General features: G+C 37.2%; 1 protein-coding gene across 4 annotated transcripts in view; it reads left to right on the top strand.

Moving 5' to 3' along the window:
• The window catches only part of btbd10b (BTB (POZ) domain containing 10b), a 33,760-nt gene that overhangs the window by 12,765 nt on the left and 1,869 nt on the right, over positions 1–19,126 (top strand). The window contains exons 3-6 of one of the 4 annotated variants that reach the window (XM_077712396.1): positions 1,547–1,749; positions 16,323–16,487; positions 17,564–17,742; positions 18,803–19,115. In XM_077712396.1, coding sequence (XP_077568522.1) covers positions 16,387–16,487; positions 17,564–17,742; positions 18,803–19,115 — 593 coding nt within the window. In that variant the 5' untranslated portion in view covers positions 1,547–1,749; positions 16,323–16,386. Of the gene's footprint in view, positions 1–1,546; positions 1,750–15,871; positions 16,005–16,322; positions 16,543–17,558; positions 17,743–18,802; positions 19,116–19,126 lie in introns of those variants that run through there. The other 3 variants (XM_077712395.1, XM_077712398.1, XM_077712397.1) reach the window with 3 other exon arrangements.

Here is a 19,126-nt window from a genome sequence, read left to right as displayed (position 1 = left end):
CAAGAATGTTATATTGATTATTCTATTGAAATGCATGTCCTCTGTTGCTATGATATGTTAATTTATTGTGATTAAAGCGAATCATTCTATTCAAGAACACCAACGTAGAAGTAGGCACAGGTCATAGATGCCGCCTCAGGCCTGACTTCTTAATATTGTTTTTTTCAAAACCAAATCTTAAAGTATGTGCTTTCATGCCGTTCCACTACGTCTGCCTCTGCACTCTTTGACGTCACGCTTTGATGTTTGACTTGAATACAGCATCGCTGCACAGTGTTTTACTCAGTTATATGATTTTACTTAGAGGAATTGGCATTCCATAAAGCCGGATTGCATACACATGTGGCTAAATTGTTAAAAATGGTGATTTGATAGGGACATGAATGGGAGGCAGTTTATTGTTTGAGATTTTGAATACAAACTATAGCACAAATTAATAACTAGTCATATATATAAACAAGATTAATGACTCCACTGAGATGCTATGCATCGATCGATCAGATTAGGTTGATTGAGAAAGGTGAGAGTAAAAAAAAAATCGATATTTATTGAAAGTCACACTTTTACGTACACAAATGTGATTACTGACGTGTTAACATTATGACAGCCATAGACATCCAATTTATTCCAACTGAGAGTGGCTGGCAGCATTCACCAGTATATAATTACTCAATTTCTCATTTCTGATAAGGCACATGCGGATATATTATATTACAATGTACAATGGCACTGTAATCTAAAATCTTACGAGCTATGAAAATGTTCCGTTGATTCTGATTAAGTTTTTCAAGTAAGAATCGAATGTCCTCTAATTGCTAACCTACTTACAGCTAATTATAGGCTGTGCGATGACTGGTTACAGTGATCGTACTGTACGGTGAGATTTTCTATCATACTGCAATAATCTGCTGACACTGCAGATGTGGAGACATCTTTGTTGAAATGTATTTCCATAATTCTTTAATCCTTTGTGGAGCTAATTTAAATTTTGGTCATTTAATCATTATGATTTACTCATATATCTTGATTTTTACACCAAATGTATACATATATACATATATAAAAGGGTTGCGGGGGTTGCTGGAGCCCAGCTGTCTTTGGGTGAAAGGCATACTACACCCTAAAATGCATCCACACTTCCAATCATACGGCCCCCAGCGGACATCGAGCCCGAACCAAAGTCAAGCGACTGAACCGCTTCACCACGAGGCGGCTGATTTATATATGTATATACTTATATATTTTGTGCACTTTTTGCAGGGCCAACAATCGTGGCTAAAACTTTGTTATTTCGGTTGCAATGTTTTGTTTTACAACTTTTCATTAGCAATACGTCATTTTGATCAAAAGAATCCAGAATACGGGTCCACTTGTATATGCGCAATCGACTCATCTTACCACTTGGTCAGATGGAAAAAAAATAAACAAAATGGATGAGGGCCCCGCGCACGAAGAAGTTTGTCTTTGTTTTGATCATGTTCGGTTACCGAGTCTGGCTTCCTGGCAAACAGTGAAAAACTGTAAACTGTTTTTTGTTCTTTTTTAGCTTCATTTTACAAAGAAAAGGACGATGAGGACACACTGGGAAGGGGCTTTAAAAGCTCAGTTTCATCACCCCCGCGGAGTCTTCCATTCTCCCTCGTCACTTTGTGGGTCAGAATAAGACACAACCGTCACCCAAAGTGTGCCGAAACAGAATGGACGCCGGGGGGCCGATAACAGCAGTGGGGCCATGAGCGCACATCTTGGGTGAGTAACCACTTGAATAGCAAACAGCCAATCGCAGCAGTGAGAGGAAGAAAACATTGTCTCGCTTTGAAGTGCATAAAATCATCATAGTGAATTTTTACATTTTCAATACCTTCCCGTTGGCTTTGAATCCGTGAAATTGATAAATCACATACAGGCGTAGTGAACATGTTTCTTTGTCTGATAACACCTTGATTTCAATGAAAGACGTTCCTGCGCGGAAGACAGAACGAGGCGAGAATAAAAGTCAAATATTAAAGAGCAGCAGGTGTGTCTTTAAATCTTAGTACAGGTGGAATAGCTCTTGAGGCTTTGTTGTGAGTCGCTGGAACATTTTACCTGGTCTTAGGTTGCTGCCTCTCTTCTTGCATACTTAATATTTGAGTTCAAATCGAGTGTGAGAATAGCTCAACTATTGGCCGTGCTAAAGGTAAGTCGTATTTTATTTGTATAATCATTAATTACAATTGATTTTCGCAAAGGGCTTCACAGGCCCACAGTGGACAAGCAATTCCAAAATACCCTGATCTGAACCCAAAAAAGAGGAAGGTAAACAATGCCCTAAAAGCCCAACATGGGAAAAGAAGAAACCTTTGAAAGTATCACAGTGGTCACTACATGGGTATCTATTCAAAAGTTATTAGCTTAACTCACACCCAGCAAAGGTCGGAGATATGTAGAAGAGGCAAATTTATTTTTGACAGTTTTGCTTTCAAAATGGATCCTTCAATTAATTCATTCGTTTTTAGTCAATAGTATTTTACTCTTTGCACATTGCAAAATTCATGCAAGCCTAAGAAAATGGTGCAGTGGGTCGCAATTGGCCTCGGGCTGTATGTTTGATACCCCTGTAAAATAATAGTTCGTGTAGGAAAGAACTGAATGAACAGTCTGCATCTAACTTTTTAATTTTTTAACTGTTTTTTGCCCAATTTGTTGTTGACCAATGGACAAATTTAAAACTGATTTATTCACAAGGGACCGAAACATTTCAAGTTTCAATTAAAATTATAACATAAACCCATTCCTATCACATGAAAATAAATAAGTGTCACGTTAGTGTTATTGTGTTATCGCTCCCGTTAATGAGTTAGAGTTTAAATGCAGATCAATAAACATTTTATAATTAGAAGCTATTAAAACGTGAAATGTCTCAAATTCAAGTATGAAAATTATTTCATTAAAAGTTAAACTGATCCTGTTTAATACAAGCACACACTGCAAAGTTAACAATGTGAAAAAGTCCTAGGCGACAAATACAATTTGATTAACCGAGCAAGGTTTCAGGCACGGCTTTGTTAGTGCAAATCTGCCGCTTAAACCAAGGCCAAGCGTACTATCTTGAAATTTCACCCAGAAACCTAATAGCCCTGGCATTTTATGATAAGTATACAGTCTATGCTCCATTTGCATCTTAACAGAAAGGTCACGCTTAATGAAGGATATGCTAACAGGGTTTTACATACCCAATTCACGTTATTATGGGAGCTGTGCCAATTAAAGATTCAATATGTAATTGGTGCCTTCGACCACTTTGAGATTTCAACCAGTCAAATCCATTTTTCTTCTTGTTCCAAACCGCTTACAGTTAAATCTATGCTTTCTAAATTTGCAAGCACACCTATGGTAATGTCCGAAGATAGTACTGGAGTGGCTTTTCTTTCTTTTATATGACCAAAGGTCCTCTCCATGGTCTGGGATGAAAAAAGTTATCTATTCTAATCTAATCGAAAGATGACTTCCCTCCCCCACAACTTGTCCTTTTAAGATGCCTTGAAACCTAGATTGTCTTTGACTGTTTTTATAGGCTGAAAGGTTTTAATGTGCCATATGGCAGTTGGTGTTCTCCCATTGTGGTTGTTTCTAGAGACAAAACAACTGAGCAGAAAAGAGATTTGGGTATGTACAGAGAGAAATTAAGAACAAATGGAATATAGTCATATGAGGATAAATATTGTATATATCTGAAAGTTGCATTAGCCAGTATGGATGGGCTGTCTTGGGTAGACAACAAACTGACATTCAGTACGTCAGTGTGAACATTGATCCACAATACAGCCAGGATGTCTTTGAAACCTGTCTTAGAGTCTACGATGTTAGAATCCAACAAGCATCACGTTTCCCCACCTACACCCAGATTAGAAAAGAGCAGGTGTGGTTCACATGCCTTGGGGTAATGTGGTATATGCTCATGGTGGGAAAAGCCTACTCTGTGTAATCAGATGACGAAAACGAACCAACTTGGTGTCTTTGCGAGGTAGAGAAAGCCGAGTCGGAACCCAGATGTCTCGTTTTGTTACGAGTGCAGTGACAGCTGCGGTTTTTCCTCCTCACTGTGGAGGAAAATTGCATTTTAATCCATGAAAAAAATAAGCCTCAATATTTAGGTATTGTTGTATCTATCATGAATTTTTTGGCTGCCGTTGATGGCGCGACACATTTGATCCATTTTGATCGGCAAAACCTGGCAGCGAATGATCGAAATTAAATCATGAGCATTAAAAGCCAGTCTTAACAGTTCAAATAAATTGCACACTATCAATTGCAGAGAAATAGTTAGGTTCATTTCGATGTGTGTCTTGAATACTAAACACTTAACATAAGAGCACCAGAATCATTATTCGTTGTACTTCCTGCTAGGTTATGATAGCTTTAAAACAAATGATATCCAAACACCATTTTTTTCCGACAATGGAATGAGACACTGGTATTTTTGCCTTTTGCCAAAAAATGATTCTTTAATACGATTGGTGTTATTAGAGGCTGGATTTAGAAGAGTAAACCTACCACTGTGCTGGGTCTACAACCACATATCTTCACATATTTGAGAAATGTGGGTATCTGCAGCATCTGTGAAACACAAAGACACGCCCTTGACGACAAAATAAGAACCCCCCGAGTCTTATTGTTGGAGGAAATTTGCTGTTGTGCATTTACTGTGTGGAAATTCCTCCACTGGTGTCTCAAGAGGGTTTGAAATCATATTCATGACAGCCTTTAGAGACGTTGAACAAAACAAACTTGGAAATAGATTCCGACATCTCACTGCAGGTATGAAAAAGTCTCCCACAGTGATTTAAGGATACACTTGTTTACTTACACAAGCTGTGCCCTCTTGGTGAACTTAAGAACTTGTATGCGACCTCAGTTACATTATTTTTATTCATCATACTATATATACATATATATGAATAACCAACACAGTAGGCACAGGAGCTAAAAGAAAATTATCGAAATTTCCTTTCCTCTGGTAGCATTAAATGGCTGTGCTTTGCTACCTCAGGGCCTGGACACATTGCTTTAATCGTTGTATAATGAATCAACTAGTTTTGCTAGAGGACTGAAAGCTATCTGCCCAAAATTTGAATTAAAAAACTTACAATATTTCTATAGGAGTACTGATGTAAAAATGCACAATCCAGACCAGAATTGGATCAAATGTACACTACCAAATAATCTAATTATTATAAATTTGGCCCTAATACTCTGGTTTTGGTGGAATGCCTTCAAACACATAAGGGATAATCAGGTTCTTTGACTGATACAAGAAACCTATTTTTTAACGTTGTATCAGGAAAAAAAACCTATCCAAACACAAGTCCAAATAGCACAAGATTGAAATCCTGATACTCGAGATTGTCATGACTATTCCACAATTCTGAATTCATTATTAAATCTTCGGCCCTGATATCTAGTTTTGATGGAATGCCTTTAGACAAATAAGGGAAAATCAGGTTCTTTGACTCATACTAGAAACCTATTTTATAACCTTGTATCAGGAAAAAAACCTATCCAAACACAAGTCCAAATAGCACAAGATTGAAATCCTGATACTCGAGATTGTCATGACTATTCCACAATTCTGCCTATCAAATATATTCAAACCATCTTTTTTAACTAATGAAAGACTCTCACCCCATCACATCATTTCCCACCTGTCTAAAAATATATCAAACTCACGCGTCCTTTTCTTTCACACCAATGGTTGCTGTAGAAACCATTTTCCAGACTAGCTTTCAGAATATCTCAGAAAAACTAGCCATATTATTCCCAGCACATTTTCTCCTCACATTTTTTTTCTTACTGTCTGAGCGGTCAATTTATTCTAATGTCTAATTCACCAAAGATCAAGAAGACAAAAAAATAAATAAATAAAATTCACAGTCCTTTATCCAAAACTATTCGTCTCGAACTTGCTCTGCTCACTGCATTCATTTATATTGAGGGCATCATTACTGCTTCCTACTGTCATGACTTATATAACTCGCCTTTAAGTCCCGCTTGTGGCCATGTGCACTCTTACTGTGCGCATCACCTCACTTTTAGACTCCAGCAAGCAGGAACACTTGCGCCTGCCTGCCTTAGCTCTCACCTCATAATGTGACTGGCCCTGAAAATTGAATACCGAAATCATTGGAGTATAAACCGTATCTCTTGGGACAAAGATATCTGTCGTCTGTCAGTCAGCTGCTGCCCTTGTAAAAGTTTGAGGGACTCCGATAGGTTATTAAAGGCGACAAAGGCTGCAATCTAAATAGCAGGTAAAATGCTTACAAATGTGATCGTTGGAAACAACAAATCAATATGATGTCGCCCTGACAAAATAAAGTGCTACAAATGAGTCTATAGTATATATATATATATATATATATATATATATATATATACATATATATATATATATATATATATATATATATATATATATATATATATATATATATATATATATATATATATATATATATATATATATATATATATATATATATATATATATATATATATATATATATATATATATATATTATATATATATATATATATATAAATGTATATATACACACAGTTGGGATAGGCTCCAGCACCCCCTGCGACCCAAGCGAGGATAAAGTGTTTCAGAAAATGATAAATATATATATAAATAATTTCATGTATGATTATGAATAAATTATTAAATTAAAACTGTAGTATATTGGCAGTTTTGATTAAATCATTTATTTATAATCATACAGAAATTATATATATTATATAATTTCTGTATGTTTATGAATTATTAAATAATTTATAATCTGAGAGAAATTATATATATGTATATAATTTTGTATGATTATAAATAAATTATTCAATGAAAACTGTGCCAGTAACAGCTCAATTAATGATATTTAAACATAAAAAGACGTCATAATCGATAAAAAAGCGTGAAATATAAGATAATACAAACTGCGCTTAAATAATGAATATTAGCATAGTTCAAAATGCATTGAAAACATTTCTAGATGATGAATTCCAAAATTAAATGCATCTTGACTGTAAGAAAAACATTTCTAATGAATGACTGATGGTGTTTGTTATCTCTTCCGCTCTTAAAAGCTTCCACAAACATTCAAACGTTCCTTACAGAAAGAGAGGCGCAATCATCTCCACACATGTCAGCATGTATTCACAAAAAAATGATATTAATGGCAAGCAATGGGTGTATATCAGTGTATGGTTTATCTGCAGGCAAACGCTGTAGTCCAACCATGGCAGGCATATTTGTTCTGTTGGAATAATGGCTGTGAAAGTGACGTTAGAGCAAATAGCCCTCAAACTATGAGTGATCAAGCTTTTGAACCTGTATATGGTGCATGTTGCTCATCTGTGATGATGGATACATTGAATTTGCACAGGCTTGATTGAAGTACAGCCTTGGGCACTGTCCTGCTTGGCTTTTTTTTCCTTCAGATTTTTAATCAAACACGTGAAAGTGATTTTACCTGCATGCTACGTACATATTCTCTTCTTCAGGGTCGTGCAAAACGTGCCGTTGGTTACTCTGACTTGACGCAGCAGCACTTTGCAGGATTGCATCATTACGAATTCGCTCAGTCGTTGCAATGACAGCTGTGACTCAGAAATGTCAAAAAAATGGATTTAACCCCTAAAAATTATTGATGGTGTACAGACGTTTTCATTCTGCATTCCAGACTACATTTTTAAGAATTGAAACCCTCTTATTATTCTTGTTAGTAGCGATTGTATTTATAATTCAACATTTTTTCAAGGCAGTTCCCAAAAGCAAAATCATCCTATATTATGTTATAAAAAGATGATTTCAATTAAATGATCATTAAAAACAATAACGACACAAACAGACAATATGCATTAGACAGTGTAATTCTCATTTTTGCTTTCAATTTTTGGTGCAAAATCTTTGTTTTCTCACATCTAGTTTTTGAACAATTCAAATAATATTTTTTAAAAACCCCACAGTATTTAACAAATCATTTTCTGTACCGCTTATCCTCACAACGTGTCTATAACGTGCTGGAAAAGAAAACTTCAGCCCAGCAAACTTGAACTGGTTTGCCTAAAAATGGGTTAGAACAGCTGTCAGAAAAAACAACAACAACAACAACAACAACAAAAATGTTACATTTTCCCACAGTGACATTTTCACTGCAACAAAAATGACCCATTTGGGTCAAATGTGACTATTAAGATTCCTTTGCCTGCAATAGATGCCCAATTTACTTGATCTGGGAGGGCTGGCAGCCATCATTTACTGATTTAAAAACGTATATGTGCAAATACATCCTGTCTCAATGCAGGATCGACATCTTCAATGTTCTCCTCAGTGAAGTGAAATTTTTTTGGAACGTACGTATGCACCTCCACCACCTGCAGGCATCACTTTTGTATGCCGCGCTGCATAACAATGTTCATCGCCTCATTATCTCCACCCTTAGCTTAGTGTTTTTTTTCTAGTTGTCCTCAAGCAAAGTGCTCATCAAAAATCTCCAGCCTGAAACATCCATCCATTCATTCAGGAAGCGATTCTGCCACACACGTGGGCGTAGTCCTCATTTTATGTCAGCAGCATTAGTGTTGTCTCCACTCTTTAAAATGTCTTTAGCATGTCTTAACTGGTATTTACAACTTAAATTTGGGCAATTTTAGCAAAAGTGTTCATTTTTCAATGTCATTTCACGCCATTTGTACTCTTATCTAGTTATTATCTATCTTTCTGCAATTGGATTGGATGTTTACTATCAACTAAAAGGTGGGAAGATGCATTCTGTTCAGAAAAAAAACTAAATTTGGATTCATTCAACTCATTCTCTGCCATTGACGGACATAGACATATACTAGTGATGAAGACATTGAAATTCAGAGCTTTACGTCGTCAGTACAACACAATTCTAATCAAAAAATATAATCTCCTGATCAGGGTGTTAAATCAATCGCAATTGAATTGTTGTGTCTGTCTGGCTTCTTCTCCAAAACAAGTTGAGCAAAAGATTGAGAAAAACATAGGGAAGGATTTGCTTATTTTTAGCTGTCATTTTATCTCTTTGTTTGAATAGTCTCTTGTGTTTACCACAAACCCACATCACAAATGTGTTCTTGTTTTTTTGTTGTGTCATCAATGTGACAAGAAAGTTGCTTGCATGCATCGAGAAGCATTTCAACGCATGCATATTTCTTCTTCTTGCCTCTGAATTTGAAGGAAATTCTTCAAACATCCATATGCCATTTGTGAAGTAATTGCAGTTTTAATTCAAATTAAGAAAAACACAATTTTCCTCGAACTAGCTTTATCTTGTTCCTTTTCATCTTAGCCTTTTAAGGCATAGTGACTAGGTGGGTGTCATCTTGAATTCCAGGTCAGCTGTTGATCTCAACTCCCACAGTGTCTGTCTGACGCAGCACAATGCCTGAGGATGCGTGACAAAGCCGTGAGCTCACGCCACTTTGGACGCTCGGGGGTGTCCGCCGGGCACGAGGAAAGACAAAAATATACGTCCTTCTTTTTCTTGTTTGTGACTGCAGCAATAATATGCTCTAAGCAAAAAAAAATGGTCCTTTTTTTTCAACTGGCCATCTTGAGAGCGATTAAGCATGAAAGGGCACATAAAAGTGCACTTTGGTTGACAGGAACTACTTGAAGGGGAAAATAAACGTTTGAGGTTTCCTATGAAAACGTTACAAGAGTTACGGGGAAAGTTAGGGGGGTCCTCAATTAAACTAACATGGTTGATTAAGTAATTTGGTTTAACTGGTTCTGCTAAAAGCAGCCAACCTCTTATATATTTCATTATAAACTCATTAAATTAAAAACAGCATACTTCATTTATTCATCTACAGTACCCAGGCTTCCAGTGGTGTTAAAAATGATTCACTAAACTTTGCAGGTGTAAAAACCTTTAGTTTTATGTTAAAATGTCTGCACAGTGGGTCATTTGAGAAATCTTATTTGATTGGCTACAAAAGTGAATAATTTACATTGTTTTAAATGTCTGACAATGGCTATTGTGTTTCCTTTTGGGAAATAATGGATTTTATTTATATTTTTTGTATACTATTACAAAAAAAATACATCTTGTGTTTATTCAGATAAGATTATTTCCTCTGTGGATGACTAACACCGCCTGGAGTTTTAAAAAATACATAAAATAGTCAAATGGTAATTGACTTAATAGAAAAAAAACTATGAGACAGAGAGGAGATTGCGAAACAGCCACAACTAGAAAATTATGCATTAACTATAAGACATGTGGCTTATTTATTTATTTTTTTTTTTTTTATTATACCTGTTTCAAGTGTATCAGTCCGTACCATAATGGCTTTGTCAGATTTTGTGGTAAACATTGTAACTGCTGTGATTGACTGGCAAGGGATTCAGGATACACCAAAAGTTGGTTGGGATAGTCTTCAGGACCCCCCGCGAACCTTGTGACGAGAAGCGATACACAAAATGAAAAATGAATTTTAATTGTTAACATCAGCCTAAGAAACATGCATGCGTCAATAATAAGATCACACATTTTTTTCCTTTCCCTTCTTGATATAGCACATTATTATTGCATTATTGTTATTATTAATGAGCCGTTTACTTCTTTTCTCCTGACCACATTGCATCTGCATCCAGCTCACCTCGTTACTTGCCCACTTGTCCATCTCATAAAGGTTAACGTCATCGATGCAATGCAATGTAAGACATCCCATCCATTTTGACAGCACAATTACAGATTAAATGGTCAATAGTTTTTCTCCCATTTATGACAAAAATGCATGTCTTCTGAATGGAGACAAGATTCGGTTTTGACCTCCTACTGACTCTCGGCTTGTGGTAAAATTAATAGAGAAGGGACTAAGGGATCTGTAGATCAATATAAACATGCAATGTAAACGTTTTGAGTTTAACTAGCTTTTGGCTGTACGGTAATTACTGTAACAGTTTTACATAATTGCACTGCTCTTTATCGATTGCAAGAGTGGAACTAAACCACAGAGTTACACAATGACTTGAAGGGGCCAGGATTTGTAAACAGACCTATTTTAGCTTGTCAAAAATGCGTCAATATCTTTGTCACTGACAGAAAATGGATGCTGGGTCTTAATATAGACACGAGTTGAAGCGCTCTCTACCAACAAGGAGCTTTTGTGAAGTTCTCCGCTCAGCTCCGAACATAACCTTGCATTTTCTTATGTTAAATTTCTGTCTTGGCTTGAAAAAGACATTCCATTTTGAGAAGGCACTTAAAGATTCTGTTTGTGCACTCCCAACAGCCAGTTTTCAGTAGGAATTATTCACTTACAGCCTTTGATGATACTAAAAAAAAGGAACATGGTGAAGCCCAGCTCGCCTTACTTACAGTAATCTATGTAGGCGTGTGTAAAATCCAACACTGGTGGGTTGCTAAAGGTTAATAATCCATTATTAAAAGATGCTGTACATTCCTGTAAGTGAAAAACATCTTGGGAATAGTCCAAATAACATAAATCTGCTTTTATTAGCGCTTCTAATTTAGTCAGGGATAACGATGCTGAGTCCTTTATCCCAATTCTTCTCACATGTGACATTTACTTTGAATCCAACGCCAGGTGTCGTCTGCTTTGTTTGTGTGCAGCGTGTAAGAAAGTCTTTGGGGAATCCACAAAGTTCCTTCATGTCACTGCCTGAAAGCGAGCTTGCTCTCAAAGGAATTTGGGTAGAATGTCACCTCAGAATAGATTTTTTGGAAGGAGCATGACTTCAGGCACCTGAAGGTTGAAAGCAAATGAGGAAGGTTAAGAAGCTTATAGTCCAATTTTGGAAGACTTAATCATCAAAACCAATTTCAAAATGATGTTTGATAGAATTCATACAGTTTTGCTCCACTTGCACTTACTTATATTATACAATTCAAGACAATTTTAGTTCAAATACATCCTCATTCTAGATTGACACAGTCATAAATAGTTTTTCATGAGTTCTTATGATATTTTTACCTTTATTTTGGAAATTGTGCTCATCCTTATCAAACATCAGCAAATTTTGTACCCTTTGGTTACTGTTGAGTACTTATGTATACACTATTACTGGACAATCTGGCCCCCAAAAATGGAAACACCCTCTGTATTATATATACACAATAGTAGTACCTGTACTTACAAAATTAATTTGTTCCAGATGTGGTTTCGTATCTTTAATTTTTTGTAAGAACGGACGGATTTGACATTTAAATGACGTAAAGCGTTCCAAATATTACCGCTCAAACTCCTTCTTTCATATCTAGAGAGCAATTTTTCCTGAATGTGTTGTATGTAGAGACATTCGTTTGGGGAAGCACCACTTTATTTTTAAAACACTATCATCTCATTGATTGCCATTGAAGAAGATAGACAGATGTCCAATCCATGTTAAAAGGGGAAAATCACATTTCAACTAATGAAAGTGCACCATTTAAAGTGTCTAATAGATTCATAGTGTTTCTAAGCACATTAATGGGGAGAAATTAAGGCTATAAAAGTGCAAATTGAAATTCAAACTCACCAGTCAAAGCGACATGTTCTGAATTTCTCTGTTCTTTTAGAATGATCATCACTCCCCTTCTCACAATGTGCCCATAAAGTAGTGATGCCTGACTGAACTGTCCACTCCAATATCCATTGTGTTGTTGAAAAATAGCCGTATAATAACAGTGCCCCTTGTGGATTTTCAACCACATGCCATAATTCTTTGACATTTCTGCAATCACATTGTTGACAATTGTGCTTTATTCAGGCTGACAGTTCTCAAATTTTATTATACACCAGCACCTGGCACTTATTATATTCCGAACATTGTGAAAGGCTTATTCTTTAATGGCCAAATATTTTTGAAACCCTGGTAAATAAAATGCAATACAAATAGAAATATAATAAAAAAAAATAAAAAATAAAATAATGATAATAAAAATATACAGTCGGCGGCAAAGCAGGTGAGTGGTTAATGCATCGGCCTCACAGTTCCGGGGTCCCTGGTTCAAATCCAGGTTGCTCCACCTGTGTGGAGTTTGCAAGTGCCTATGTCGGTTTTCTCTGGGTACTCCGGTTTCTTCCCATATTCCAAAAAACATGCATGGTAGGCTGATTGGACAATCTAAATTGCCCCTAGGTATGAATGTGAGCCTGAATGGTTTTCCAATCTTGCGATTGGCTGGCCACTAATTCAGGTGGTCCCCTTGCTTCGTGCCCAAAGTCAGCTGAGATAGGCTCCAGCAATCTCCCGTGACCCTAGTAAGGATAAAGCAGTTCAGAAAATGAATAAATGAATGAAGGTACAGTCGTGCTGATTGACTGTGTTATGAATATTTAAAGATGGAAAAAAAAACAGATAAAACCCAGCTATTAAATTGCTGTTCTTGGTTGCCTGAGTTTTTAACCCACAAGTGTCGCACTTTAAGTGCAGTCACTTTAGCGAAGAAGATCTGCAGGCAAAAGCAAGTAAACATCGCCTTGCCTCGTCATTTAATAATTTAAGAATGTTAACTGAGAGAAAACTTGGAAAAGACACATTCACTTAAGTCGCTGTTCGTGCTGTTGCACACATGTGACAAGCAGCCAGAAATGCTCCAGTGCGTCGGTTGGTCGGTCGAGGAGAGCTTTGGCTAGCGTCTTCGTTTGAGAAGGTCATTCATCCATGCATCTCATCCTTTGCATAGCACAACCTACTTTTACTTGAGCAAAAGCCGGGCAATTTACCCAGAGATTCTTTTTAATGGACTGAGCTTTGTGTTATTTGATGAAGTCACCTTTCTCTACATTAAATATGCATCACCTACAATTAGTTAGCACTTTTTTTGGTCACTTATTTTGTCTGGTACGTGGAACCAAAACTGATCAAAAGCATTTTTACGAGGTGAGGATAAAATAAATCAATGCAGCATTTTCTGTCAGCCTGTCCCGGTCAAAATGGATTGGACATCTAGCACTGTCAATGGCAGCTAATGAGTTTGTTGTCCTTTCACTTTATCTGAGAACCAATGTAATAAGAAATAATATCTGCATTTGCTCAGCACTTGACACATGCATGTTGTTCCTTTTGAACTTTTGCTTCTTTTGCATTGTTTGTGACCTGATTTCACAGTCCTCCGTAACGCCGTCATTACCGTAATGATAACAACCTTCTCATGTCAAAGGTTGTCTTTGGTGGTTTCATATCTGTAGAATTGGCATCTTTCAAGCCTCCCCTCTGCTATCTGTTCCACATCAAGATTGCAACAAACACTGGGAGGCTTGCAACAGTACTGGACATGATATGATCAATAATTCAACAGTGATGGCCACCTCCTATCCTATTTGCCCTGAAATAGCGAGGCTCCATTTGTAATTCATCCCCTCTCATTCGGTATGGATTTGAAGTGATACTGTCTTGCATATATATTGTCCTCAGAGCTTCACACAAAACAATTATTTCTTAAGAAATGCTATTGAAATTCTTCAAGTGATTCACGTAGATGATACTGATCAGAATGAATCAAAGTATTTTGCAATTACAGTGTAGTCATTTTAAAGATATACATACTATAATTTACACAAAAACAAGTGAACAAACATAGTATAGTGTATTGGTCTTACAGTTCTAAGATCGAGGGTTCAATCCCAGGTTCGAACATTCATGTGCGGAATTTACATTTTCTCCCTGGGCTTGTGTGTGTTTTCTCCGGGTACACTGGTTTTCACCCACAACTCCAAAAGATGCTTGGTAGACTGGTTGAACACTCTAAATTTCCCCTAGGGTGTGAGTGTGAGCGTGAATGGTTGTCCATCTCTTTGTACCCTGCCATTGGTTGGCTAAAAATTCAAGATGTCCCCTGCCTGGAGCCCATAGTTGGACGGGATTGGCTCCGGCACCCTCCGTGATCCTACGGGTTGGTATGGAAAATGAATGAATAATTTACGTAAACATTGCCCAAAACTATTCCTGGTTTTGAACTCATTTCTATTTCTTATTTAAGGCACAAAACATTGGGTAGGAGATTGTGGTCAGTGTTGGTACTTTGCGTTTTTTTTTGTAGTATATTGGATCTATGCCAAATGTTTGGAATCTTTCCAAAGCATACTTTTGCAGGCTCCATGGCCACACAATTATGTTGTCTCATAGTGACCTCTTGTGGTTTAAAATATTCTGAGATCAATTCAAATCATTTGTATACAACTATTATACATAATTAAATGAAATCTATTTTCTTGTGTGACCAAAAACATGCACGTTATCTAATGTATTACTTTTGGTGTACCTCTCATCTCGCTGACCAGCGCTATTTTTATTTAGATTAAATATATTACATTTTAAACGAGTTTCACGACAACTAAAACTAATTGACATTAGTTATTTAAATTGTATCATTTGTTATAATATAATCATAATGATATTTATATGTAATATAGTGACATGTAGTGTGTGTGAACTCTAGTTTGAAACAAGTTTTTATTTAATTTTCAATGATTTAATGAATAAAACTGATATGTATTTTTTTGTGTACTCGTGTCAGTCTTACATAGTGTAGTGACCCCTACTGTGCATTATTTAAAAGCTAGATGTGAAGCTAGATATCGCGAGATTTTAAAATATTATATATGATACTTTTTTTTCATCTGTTACTCCCATGTTAAAACTAAATCATTATATTTATGCGTGTTTAGTGTATTTGTAATAATTAAGGTCACTTCGACTGAAATTGAGTTGCCTTTCTCAGAAAAAATACTAACCCGTAGATCGCCAAACAGAATAGAACAAAAGCTGTTGTTGTTTTTTTTCAAGAGAAATTTTAAACTGAAAAACAAGGTGGTAATTTCATATTTTATTTCTAAATAAGAAACGTTTTCATTCGCTCCGGAAATTTCTGAATATGCACTTGTCACGTGTGACGTGACGTCACTGCATGACTGTTTTGAAAGCTGGAAGCTGACCAGCTAGCTAGCGGTTCGGGACTCACAATTCGGCAGAAAGATACGATATTTTGGTAACTATTTACATATTTCTATGACAACCCAATCGTGTATATGCTACGTTAGTTCTGGAAATAGTAATATTCTTTCAATTAATTTTCAAATGTGAATACAAACTGATGCTAGCAACGCGGACAGCTACGGTGGAATGCTACGGCAGGAAACTGAGCTAATGCTAATCGTCAATTGCCTTATATAGTCTGATTGGGTTTGTATTAGTATTTTAAATACGAGTTATTTATTTTCCTACGACATCACTAGTGAATTCTGTCGAAGCAAATTCGAGTTGAAGCAGATTTTGTCATGATATTTTATTTTTCAATATGTATCAGCGGGTCCAGTTGAGTTTATTATGAACTCTGATACTTCCGGAGCGGACTTCCGGCTGTCCGGGTGATGGCAACGCGTCTGCAGTCATATGACAGTAACTCCAGTGACACCGAAAACTGGGAAGGGAAATCAACGAGCCGACCTCGCAAACTGTGCAAGCATCCGAGGTGAGCAGACCAGACCAAAACAAATCGGGATTTATTAGCGACGTCCCTTGTTAATGTGAGTATGTATCCTTTGAATCACTGTTATTCGATTATCGTCGATCTCATTAATCGGGCTCTATTTGTTTTCCTCTCCAAAACAACAGCTCCTAAAACACAAAAATACTAATTAGAAAATGTGTTAACGTTAAGTCCAGCAATTCCTAATTTCACTCCCTCTTAAAGGTAGCTAATTAAAATAAAACATTGATATTTATTTTTACATTTGAAAGACTCGGGTTGTAAATCACCAATTTCCTGATCCTAACATTTTGTGGACGGTGAAATTTTTGGTCATTTTACATTTTGCCACAAATCAAGTGCCTCCAATTGATTCAATTTATAACGAACCCAGATAACAGTTTATTTCATCCTAAAGCAATTGCAAATACAAAGTAATTTCTACATTTTTGACAATTTTATTGCTGAAATAGGTTTGACATAAGAATAAAAACAAATTTTAATGAAATAGCTCATTTAAGTATGGATCCAAATCAGTGTATGGTTTTACCATGAGTACAATGTCTTGTTTTTACCGGATATGAATAAAAAAAATCCTAGCGTAGAAATGTTTGGCAGATCGATTATTGAAATAGTCTGTTTCCAGACCTTCTCTCAAAGTGGCATTGTACATAAATTTAAAACTGCATTACATTTTTAGCTAAAACAATGTAATGTTTTTGAGATTTGATTGATTTTATTTTTCTCAAATTCCCACTTTAAGTCACTTGCATGTTGTGGCTCAAACTAAATTTTGTGGGACCGAAAACCGAGTGTTTTACTGAAACGTTTTTCATTTTAGTTGGGCTGGCCCGTACAATTGTTGGCATCGCGGAGGCATCAATTATCTAATTGTTGATGCAGATTGACTGCATTCCATCAACATTAATCATACTGCCAACTGCAAAACACATTTCATTCCAAGCTTTCTCATTACTAACCAGTATTAAAAACAAGATGGATACACCCTGCGACCTGACCGCAACCCCCACAATGAACGGAAATGTCCCGTTGAGTCATCTTTTTGTGTTGAAGCGCAGCAAGTACCGAGCGGAGACCCGACAGAGGATGAGCCTGCACGGTGCCAGCGGGGGCTGCGACCACTCGCGTGACCGCCGCCGCTCCAGCGATCGCTCCAGGGATTCCTCGCACGAGAGAGAAGGACAGCTCACCCCGTGCATTCGCAACCTCACGTCACCCACCCGTCAACATAACAGTGGTGAGGACCCCCGTTTGCGACGCAACATTGACAGCGCTAGAATGCTAAAAATGCCTGGCAAATTTGCATTGGTTAAAAAAAAGTAGTATAAGTCTTCAAAAAGGGAGGGAAAAAATGAATGTTTCCCCAAGTCAATATGGATTGGACGTCTAAAGCTGTCAATGACATCCAGTGAATGAGCGGGAAAGGCATTTTAGACATAAATAAATAGGTAATAAGTAAGTTAATAAATAAATATATGAATAATTCAGGCAGGAAAGGGTATTTTTTTCCCCTGGTAAAAGTTTGTTTCTGTCAGTAGCTTACGGCTAAAGTGTCAGCAAGTACACCTTGCTTTGTCAACTAATAACAAAGAGAAAAGGCAGCATGGAATGAGAGGCTGGCAGTAAATTCATGTAAAAGAACCATTTTATTTCAATCCAGTATTGAATCATATTGACAGTGACATCATGGCTTTCCTGTCCGTGAGCTCATCTTTCAACTTCTTTAAACAGAAGCCTTAATGCTGTGGTGCTTAGTCAGTTCTTCCTTTGTCAACTTTTGCGTTTTTAGGGAATTTTCCTATCTTTGAGATTTTTTTTGCACCCGCCCATTCACTGCCTGACTTGATCGATGGTAGTGAATGAGTTTTAATCGGGCCTGAGCAACAATCATAGCAACTAAGTTAAATCTGAAAGTCTTGATGTTAACCGTTTTGGCAAAGACTCAGAAGAATGTTGCCAGGTAAGTGATTGATTGCATGAAACTGTCACAGATGGAAACTTTTGAAGAATGTTAGTTTGAAGGGAACTACACAGTCACCTCTAGAGCCGGCCCTTGTTGATTTGTTGAATTTTTTTTGTACAAAATCTTACAGTGCAGAATTGAAATTTATGCCTTAGCATTTCATTTTGTTCAGAGTGGTCTTAAAAAGTTTTTTTTTTTTTAAATCACCTGACGAACCCTGTAAGAGCTATGAGCTTCAAGACTAGCACATGTTTTCCGATCTGTGGAGGTAGAAGACATTAGCGACAATATCCAAATGTCCCATGGCGCTTGAACATCTTTCATTTTTTCTCAGAGCGTGATGGCGGACCCTCGTCGAGGCCCGGCAGCCCCCGGCCTCAGAGGCTTTCCCCCAGCGGATCCAGCAGCAGTGGTGTGGCGAGCAGCCGCAACAGCAGCCTCTCCAGCACCGAGGGAACCTTCAAAAGTTTGCCGCCGGGAGAAATGATATTCGTCTACGAGAATCCCAAGGAGGCGGTGGTGGCCGGCGCCGCCCTCTGCAACCGCAACCTGCGTGCGTCCGAGAGGGTCACGCTGATTGTTGACAACACGCGCTTTGTGGTCGACCCCGCCATCTTCACCGCGCAGCCCAACACCATGCTCGGCAGGTAGGGTTCCC

The sequence above is a fragment of the Stigmatopora nigra genome, chromosome 3 (assembly GCF_051989575.1).
Source record: "Stigmatopora nigra isolate UIUO_SnigA chromosome 3, RoL_Snig_1.1, whole genome shotgun sequence".
NCBI classification, from domain to species: Eukaryota; Metazoa; Chordata; class Actinopteri; order Syngnathiformes; family Syngnathidae; genus Stigmatopora; species Stigmatopora nigra.
Note: the sequence above shows the minus strand (reverse complement) of the source record. Positions and strands in the feature narration are given on the sequence as shown.